We start from the raw sequence: 9996 nt of genomic DNA, 5'->3' as shown, positions 1-9996 counted from the left end.
GTTCTGCCGACATCGAGCAGAAACTCACGACTGTATGCGCGCTTAGAGACAGATAGACGCGACGAATACGTACAAAAACACTGCAACTCACAAGACAAAAAACACGAAAACTCCTTTCTGTCGGGAGAGAGAGAAGCCGCAGCGTGTGAACGCGCCGCCATCATTTACTTGCATTAGGCCACCAGTATCAACTACGGAAGAGGGAGAGGTTTCTTCTGTCCTGGCCTGTAGGTGACAATGAAGTCAAAGCAGGTGAAGAAGAAAGCCCAGCGGGCGTGCCTTGGGTTCAATCGTTTGGCTTCTCGGAGATATTCAAGGTTGCGATGGTCTGTGATGACTTCGAATTGATGTTTGGCTCCCTCCAGACAATGTCCCATTCTTCTAAAGTCACCTTGATAGCCAACAGCTCCCTGTTACCAATATTATAATTTTGCTCTGCTGGAGACAGCTTATGGGAGTAGAACGCACATGGATGAAGGACTGGAGGCTTACCCTGCCGCTGTGATAGAACAACTTCTACCCCGGTAGTGGAAGCATCGACTTCAACATCGAAGGGAAGTTCTAGGTTAAGATGTGCTAGGGTAGGAGCTGTACAAAATTATTCTTTGAGATGGTGGAATGCCTTTGTGGCCGAGGGGTTCCAGGACAGAGACTTGGGCCAGTCCTTGAGGAATGTGTTGAGTGCTGTGCAGATCTGACTGAAATTTGTGATGAATTGGCAGTAAAAGTTGGTAAAGCCCAGGAAGCACTGAAGGTCTGTGATGAAGGTAGGTTGTGGCTGGTCGCGGATGGCTTGCACTTTCCTCCGGCCCATCTGAATGCCATGCTGGTTAATGACGTACCCGAGGAAGTGGATGGTATTTTGGTGCAACTCACACTTTTCCAGTCAGCACGTGACTGTGGAGGTACAGTGCCTGATGCGACCATGGCCCAGCAGCTTTCCCACGATTGAGTGGATATTTAGAACTTGTGAGCAGGGTCTCTTTTTGAGCTGGAGTCTTTGAAGGAGGTCAAGTGAGAATAAGTTGCCTGCGGATTCAGAATCAATGAGGACTTGTGCTCATTGAGAGGTGGTTATAACAACAGCCGTTCTATTCAATGGTGCAATCATGGGTGGTAGTTGGATTGTACTCACCGGTGGTTGTGGTGACTGAATGGGACAGTTAAGTAACAGGTGTCCTTCAGCCCCACAGTAAATGCAAAGGCGGTTGAGTATTCTCCGTCAGCGCTCCACACGGGTCAAATGAAAGGTATCATCTTGCATTGACTTAGGTGCTGGAGGGGCGACAGATGGTGAGGAGGGTGAAGGAAGCTGTGTGGTCTCATTCCAACCGCTTATGACTGCCAGGGTACGGAATTGCAGGGCATAGTAACTGACTTGACGATTTACCTTGACGTAAATGGTAGAGCTGATCGTGCATGGACAAGGCAGTGGCAATCTGACCAAAAACCTCCTTAAAGTGGTGTGTAAATGCCGTAAGTGAGCTGGTAACTGGACCATCGGCATCCCAGATCTATCTTGCCCACTGTAATGCTCGACCTGACAGTAAGGAGATGATGTATGTGATCTTGGCTTGCTCAGGAACCCGCTGCATTCCTCCGCCTCACCTGAGTATGTCACTGGTCGGGCCATGGGACTAGCGGAGGCAGTCAATGAAGAAGAAGGTGCTGGTGGTTGGAGTGATTGATGGAGTGTTTAAATGAGTTTGGCAAAGGGATCTGAATTACAATCCTCGCTTGCTTTAACACTATACTGCTGCGTAAAAATATTTGGCAAGCCAACAGCAGTCATGTGTGAGAAAAAAATATGTTCTTAAAATATCATGTGGTTTACATTGCATTTAATGTCAAAACCTGCAGTAATTGTTTTACAGTGTAAAATCAGGAGTATCGGAGAGACTGGGGCTGGTTGTCACTCTTATTACTCCAATAAAAATTGATTTTAAATTGATTATAAAGTCTGTTTCTTTATGAGAACATAGATTAAAGTATTGACTATTTAATATTTCCACTGTTATTAGTTAGGTAAAAATATACACTTCAGGAGTTTATGACCCTATGAACTCAATAAAACATTAAGCGTCATTGTCAAATTCAATGATTAATGATCTTTTGTTCATATCGATGTGTAATTCAGTCAGGATTTAGCATGTAAATGTATGTTTGTGAAATAGTTCTTTGGAAACAACCTGGCATGAGTAATTGACATTTTTATTATAATTATAATATTATATATATATTTTTTATTTTAATAATATATATTGTGACCATTTGTTTTCAGAAAAAAACATGTGGTTAAACTCAACTGAAGCATTAAACCAAAAGCAGAAACCTTTTCCACTGGTTGAGTCACTTGACAGCCAATGACAAACAGGGTCACTGACCTTTGTCTGGAGTGGAGGTTTGAACTGAGTGCAGTGTTTCTCCAAAACCTTTACACATCGATGTATAATTTCTCACAGTGCTCTAAACCTCACATGGAAACAGCAGCATTGCAGTTTGTCTGCTTTATCTCTAGATCTACACATTTAGTGTCAAATACTTTTTTAATGCAAATAAATATTTAATTAAATGTATATTAGTATTTGTATTTGAAGATACTGTTTTCATAGTCCTTTTTATTTGTGCTATCATAAGTGCGTAAGATGAACACTGGAGGATCCGGTGACTTCTGTTTGTACCAGTAAATCTCCTCTATATCAAGATCACAGCTTATATTCACATCAGCTCCTAAAGTTACTGCTGTGTTTGTTAGACTCTCTGTGGCTTTAGACCACGTGATCAGATCTATAAGAGAAAGGAAAACACATTAAGATCAAGATTTTTTAAAGATAATTTACCATGAAAATCAAAAGAAACCCTATTTATTGACTCAATCAATGTGATGACATCACAGAACTTTGGATGAATCTTCATTGTTTTTACTGTTTTATCACCATTGCATGTTTGTTTTATAGAAGCTTTAGTACAACCGCTCTGCTGCCCTCTGCAGGCCATTCATGATAGTCAAACAGACTCCTTGGATTTTAAGGCCTATTTATTTTTATATAGGCCAAACACTTAAATTTATGCTGACCATTTATTCATTTTTACATAACATAATATTAAATACAGTCATACACATATATTTCATTAATTCATAAAATAATGTTTATGATCTGTTATTAAAAAAAATAACATTTAGAATTTAATAGCTAACAGAACTGTTGATTAATGATTAATCTTAATGTGTTATGAAACTATTTCAGCACACATTACATCAGTTTTCACAAAGTTTTGAAGAATGTTAATAAATTAGGTTTGGATAGCTGTGAAGTAAAGGGGTAGAGAGCAAACATTTCTAAATACGTAATTTATATATAACATTCGTATAAGGAATTCATAGATAGAGAAAAAAATCCTGAAGATTCACAACTCAAAAACTCCTCAATTTCACAAACTCGTTTCAAACTGTGATCTATGAATCAAAGACCTCCATGTGAGTCATTTTCATTTGTCATTATATGTATGTATCCAAACTCTCGATAGCTTGCTCTTTTGAGTATCGGCTCCATTCATATGAAATCACATCCCACATGTGGAATGTTTTCTCAAAGCGGTTTTCCAGATCTTCCTGAAATCTGCACACAAACCACTTCCAGTACGGCAGCTCAGAGAAGTCAGGAGTGATGTTCCACTGTGCATAAACATTTCCTGCTTTTCTGTATTCTCTGCACAGAAACCACTGACCTGTATACAACATTTTACTAGTTCTCACTAAATTTGTGCAAAAATCTGCACTGAGACACTCTGTTTCATCATAACAGCTACCAGTGAGTCCATCCACTCGATGGAAAGGGACACTGTGATCACCAGTATGGTTTTCTACAGTGTTGGTGCAGGTGGCTGCACAGAACGGACACTGAACCCAGCAGCACTGACAGAGATGATCAATCAGAATCTCATCTGGTCTGTCTTTATGTTCCAGATTTTCTGGAAATGTCTCTGTGCTCAATTTATGGTGTATTTCAGATGATACTGAACCAAGTAATTTGCTTATCACGTCTTCTAGGAGGTTGAAATCATCGACTCCTTCATGACTCACTCCACTGAGGTCCTTTCCAGAGAATATCAGCACATCTGAGAGCTGCTGAGTGAAATCATTCAGCCACTTCTGAACATCTCCGCTGGTCGTGTTGACCAGTGTAGTCGCTCTATGAGCCGCTTCCATGATCTTCTGCTGCAGGAGTTTAATGTTATCCTCCATTTTGGGCCGAACACTGACTTCAAACTTATGAGTGATGTACTGATTGACTTCATCTCTGACAAAACTTTTTAAGTGGTCTCTGGGATTATTAAAGTAATTCATGTATTTGTCAAAATTCTCCTGTTCTGCCAGAATCTTTAGGATGTGTTTCTCTAGTTTAGATCTGTTTCCATTTAGTGAATCACAGTTTATATGAATTTCATTAGTCATATCTCTGGCAGTATCTTCGTAGACGCTCTGTTGAATGGGCTCTTTCAGTTTCTGACAGATGATCTCCCCAAAAATGGCAGCTGATGTTGCACCTTGACAGTATTTCTGGAAAATACTATAGTACTCTTTGCTCTTCTGTTTAAAGTATAAAACAGGATCGTTGGCTTCCCTGAACCGTCTGTGTTGGTCAGTAATTACCTTGTTTTCTCTCTTACAGATGGACATGACCAAATCCATGTAAAATTCCTTTGTGAACACAAAGTTCCTGGAACCTTGCTCATAATCTACTACTCTTGCTTTGATATAATCTGCGAGTTCCTGAATGTAGGTTTTGTTGTAGCCCGTCTTTGAAATGTTATATGACATGATCATTTTGTCTGCGTGTTGAGCAATGTCATTGACTAAGGCTCTAATCTGGGTCTCAACCTCAAACTTCAGTTTAGCTGATCTGACGGTATGTCCTGTAACTCCTCGGAGTTTCTGTACATAATCTGAATAACATGGCACAGAGAAAATATCCCTGCTTATCCAGTCGTTTAGACTGACACTTTCATAGTTACTGAGGAGTTGTTTCATGTCTTTTATTACATTAATGTCTTTGATCGGAGGAGTTTCTGCAGTAATCTTCTTAACACAATCTTTCCAAAAGGTGTCAAACTCTTTTTTCAAGATTGTTTCATCGTTTGCTTTGTCTTTGAGTTTTATTGCAAGTTCTTTGCTCTTTTCCAAGAGATCATTTTCATGGCGTGTCCTCTGAGCATCAATCCTTTTCTTCATATCTCGCTGCTGAAGAATCTCATTTAATTTCCTTGTTGTTTCTCTCACAATATTTTCCTGAAGGTCTTTGATTTTGATATAAAATGATGCTTTCCACTGTATCAGTATATCTTTATCTTTGTCTTTCTCAAAGAATTCTGACAGTGAATTTTCTACTTCTCTGCTTTTCACTTCCAGTTTTCCTTGAAGATCACTTTCTGAAACCTCATTAATTGTTTCATTTTCTATGTTGATGTAGAGTTTGTTTTCTATATCCAGCATGGTTCTGCGGAGACTCCAGGACCACTTGCTGTATCCGGTCTCCAGTTTTTGGTATGTTGCGATTTCAAGAGCATTTCTGAAGCTGAACACAAATCGTTCATTCAGTAGAGCCTCCCAGAGATCATTTATACGACTTTTTAGGTGTGTCAGCTGTAAGCCATCTGATTTTGAGGCGTGACTAAAAAACGTTGTCTTTAGATCTTGGATGTTTTCACAGTATGATGGGTTTGGTGGTGCCATTGGTGGACTGCCCTCCCACAGCTGTGCAAAATATTTCACATCCTTCTGTATGTCAAAAGTAATGACATCATTGAAACATTCTGCATCAAAGACTTCATCTTTAGCATCGAGTTTTGTCATTTCATCCAGCGTCGCCTGCAACCGTCTCCTTCCCTCCATGTTTTTCTCTCCGGCTGTGACTTCGGAAACGTTCTGATGAACAAACATGCAGCTGGGATTCAGTCTGACCTTCTTCATCCTCATAAAGGCCTGAACAACGATCTGAAGAATGTCCTGCAGCTCTGATGGGTTTTCTCCAAAGATGTTGATCAATGTCAAATTACCAAGACCGACAACAAAAGTGGCCATTTCATTGTCCTGATGTCTTGTTGACCTTCCAGAAAGTTCTAGAGCACGAAGCCCCTCGGTATCAACAACCAGAATGTAGTCAAACTTCAGCTGTTCTTTTATCTTTATCTCGTCTGAGACTCTGACCAGGTTTTCACAGTATGATGGGTTTGGTGGTGCCATTGGTGGACTGCCCTCCCACAGCTGTGCAAAATATTTCACATCTTTCTGTATATCAAAAGTAATGACATCATTGAAACATTCTGCATCAAAGACTTCATCTTTAGCATCGAGTTTTGTCATTTCATCCAGCGTCGCCTGCAACCGTCTCCTTCCCTCCATGTTTTTCTCTCCGGCTGTGACTTCGGAAACGTTCTGATGAACAAACATGCAGCTGGGATTCAGTCTGACCTTCTTCATCCTCATAAAGGCCTGAACAACGATCTGAAGAATGTCCTGCAGCTCTGATGGGTTTTCTCCAAAGATGTTGATCAATGTCAAATTACCAAGACCGACAACAAAAGTGGCCATTTCATTGTCCTGATGTCTTGTTGACCTTCCAGAAAGTTCTAGAGCACGAAGCCCCTCGGTATCAACAACCAGAATGTAGTCAAACTTCAGCTGTTCTTTTATCTTTATCTCGTCTGAGACTCTGACCAGCTGCATGAAAGCTCCTCTGGTGCACCTGCCAGCACTGACAGCAAACTGCAATCCAAACATGGCGTTCAGCATAGTGGATTTCCCAGAGCTCTGAATCCCTAAAACTGACAGCACAAAGACTCTCTGGTCTCCCAGTTTCTTGATGAGTTCATGTAGAACAGCAGTGACCCAGACCACAGGAACATGAGCAGCATCTCCATCCATCAGCTCCAGTGGAAATCCAGAGATCATCATCTCTGCTGCAAGACTCGCGAGAGAAGAAGAATCACACGGCAGGCCTTCCTTGTTCTTATTCACAGATTGACACGATTCATAGATCTGACCGATCTCCCTTAGGATGTGCTCCAAGCCAAAGGTTGCAGCTTGAAGTTCTTTTGAAATCTTATCAAGTTCCATTTGTTCATTGGTCAAATTTGTTGCAATCTGTTGCTCAAATCTGTCATTATTCTCTTTCAGTTTTAAGACATTTGACCATTTTTCATCATACTTGTAATGCAGAGCAGAAAGGTCAACTGAGGTGTATTCATCCAGGAGGATTGCGAGCCATTTAAGAAAAAATATCTTCTCATTTGGAGATTGTGAATTTATTTCTGTAATAAAGAATTTCATGAACTCACCAAGGTCAGATTTATACTGCTGTTCACGGAATTTCTTCATGTCTTGTTTCTGTTTTATTTCCATGTCCATTTCATTTCCCTGAGATCGATGTAGTTCTTTGTTCTTTTCACACCACTGATGCCACAGTTTCCCCTGACAGGGCAGAAATGATTCTTTGATTTCTGTCAGATCTTTTTTCTTCAGTAAAGCCATCATCTGCTGTGCTGCTTTTTTCCCTCTTCTGCAGTCGTTGTCATGATCCTCATCTTCTCTGATATTTGAGTGCTTGGACACATCTTCAAGTCTAAAAACAGAGGTTGATTCTGAAGATGAGAATGAGAGGCATTTATTTATAGCTTGTATGAGTTCTTCAGATACATCTGACTGATTTCTGTTTTTCAGCCCAATTTTGTATTTCCCGTTCCTCATTTCAGTTACTCTAGATTTATCCTCAGTAAAAAGACAAATAAGTGGCTTTCTGTCCTTGTACAGGTTTTGCATCTGTGCTGCACTCTTGTCTTTCTGGTCAAGTCGTGGTAGAATAACAACATTGACTGAGGCCATTTCAGTGAGGATCTGCAGCTGTTTCTCGTTGTCTCCTGCATCACCGTGAAGGTTACAGAACACAATACATTGAGCAAATTTATCTGTGTCTTTCCCAGAGGGGCAGTACCAGGTGATCTCCACCACTCCATCCATCAGTACTCTGGTACTGCTGCTGCCTGGGCAGTTCCTGTGGAAGAACGTGTTGTGTCTCTCATTGATCAGACTGTTCATCAGCTGAGATTTGGATGAGGACAATAGGTCAAACCTGAAGAAAGAGACCATCGGTGTTTCTGCCTTCCAGACTGGCTGGATTTGACCGATTATTTCATTTTTGATGTCTTTCATCTTCCAGCTCTTGTTGATTTGTCTGAATGTCCAAAGAGGAAACTCAATCTCTTGTGTAAATGGATCAGGAACAAGCAGAGGCAGAGCATACTGACATTGAGACAGTTTAGTCACCAGCAGCTGCTTCAGGAAACTATCAGCACAGTGAAACACGGCCATCTGAACGTCCATTGGGTGAATAGCATCACTCCTGTTTGTTTCTTCAGGAATCAAAGATATTTCTCTGAAAATATCAGCATCCCCCTCATCTTCAAATAAGTCATTGCTTCTTTGTTGTCCATCATGCTGTGTGTCTGTAGGTTTAATGTATCTTGCCCTGTAGTTCATCATCAGTAGTTTTTGTAGGAAAGTCTGTATCAGGTCCTTCTCAGCACAAGACTCATGGGACTGTAATGAATGTGTTGTTAGTTGAAGAACATCTGCAGCTCTTAGTTTAGAGGGGTGTATGTTATCAAGATGAAGTCTGTGAAATAGATGCTCTACTTCTTTCCTCCTTCCGTTTCTGTTATGATCTAATCGTGCCCCATCGAATGAACACTTCTCTACGTTTCTCTGTGAAATATACAGCATAATTAAAAGCAGTTAGCTTAAAACATAATTTGCAATTTATTGAAATAAAGATTTTTTTTGTTTTTAAAAAATAAAGACAATAAAGAAAAAATAAATAAAGAATCCTTTTTGTTCCCTTTCGAAAGGGAACTCCACGCTGCGTCCTCTAGAGGACGCTGGGGGAACGCCTCCACTGTGACCGGTGTCTGAAGCATGAATGAAAAAACGACAATGAACTTGACATTGGCAGGCGGCAGCCTATGACGTAAACAATAAAGCGACTGCGGGTATAAAAGAGCCCCTGCAGAATACGTCATCCTTTTCTTTGTCTTCAAGCCTTGTGTACGGAAGCAGGATGCGCTCACTGTTTGCATTCGCGGAACTACTAGAGCAGAGGTCTGTACTCGAGTGTTTGTCAGCGTTTGCACGAGCGCGTTCGCCTCTCGAGGGAGTTGAACAAGCTTAATGCGATGCATTCGCGGCGGTTTCTGTTCTTGCCTGATTCTTGAGGGAACTTTGTGTTTGAACAGAGTGTGTTTGGCTCTCGAACGAGATATAGCCACGCTGCGAGATGTGATCGCGTTAAGAATGCCTTGTATGCTTGATTCTCTTTGAGAATTGAGCGCCTCTCACCCGCGTTTCGGGTCTCGCAGCTGCCGAGGCAGTTAATCAGACCGATCACGGGGATTGTAGGCGGGGCATGGAAGGAATCTGGCGAAGAATGCTTTCTCTTTCAGAATTCCTTTTTGGTTCTATTTATTTTACAAAATAGGAACTGTGTATAATGTGGGATATCTACATTATTGGTGAAGGATGCTCCTGACTTGGTGTAATAGCAAGTTTTTTTAGTTGTTAGGCTCTTGCTTGAGCCTCCTCTGAGCCTCCTCATCCTCTCAGCCCAGGTACGTGTATTTAGGTTGAGCATGGTTTCTGCTCCTCTCGCCGAGAGAGTTATGCTGAGCACTCTGCTCCCTAGTATTTTTGTTTTGCAGTTATTTCAGGTTGTGAGGCTTTCTGTGAGCCTCCTTGATCAGCTGTACTTGAGGCTGGTAGTTCCCCTCCCTTTGAGGGTCGCTATGCTGAGATCACAGTTCCTAGAGTTCTTTCAGCAGATATCTGTGGCTGTTTAGGTTGTTAGGCTCTGGTGGGCCTCCTTGATAAGTCGCTCTTAGGTCGAGCTTTTGAGTACTCCCCTCACTTGAGGTCTTCGTACTGAGTACGCTGATCCATAAGGGTGG

At 41.3% G+C, this 9996-nt stretch overlaps 1 protein-coding gene across 1 annotated transcript; it reads right to left on the bottom strand.

Annotated features, from left to right (window-relative positions):
* Nucleotides 1-3499: 3499 nt before the first annotated feature.
* On the bottom strand, nt 3500-8395 carry LOC107657310 (interferon-induced very large GTPase 1-like). The gene is made up of 2 exons (XM_016445351.1): nt 6618-8395; nt 3500-6107 (listed from the first exon to the last, which is right to left on the bottom strand). Exons 1-2 carry the CDS (start codon nt 8378-8380, stop codon nt 3500-3502), a joined length of 4371 nt encoding a protein of 1456 aa, XP_016300837.1. The 5' UTR covers nt 8381-8395.
* Nucleotides 8396-9996: the final 1601 nt, after the last annotated feature.

The sequence above is a fragment of the Sinocyclocheilus anshuiensis genome, unplaced genomic scaffold, assembly GCF_001515605.1.
Source record: "Sinocyclocheilus anshuiensis isolate Anshui unplaced genomic scaffold, SAMN03320099.WGS_v1.1 scaffold239, whole genome shotgun sequence".
In the NCBI taxonomy this organism is placed as follows: domain Eukaryota; kingdom Metazoa; phylum Chordata; class Actinopteri; order Cypriniformes; family Cyprinidae; genus Sinocyclocheilus; species Sinocyclocheilus anshuiensis.
Note: the sequence above shows the minus strand (reverse complement) of the source record. Positions and strands in the feature narration are given on the sequence as shown.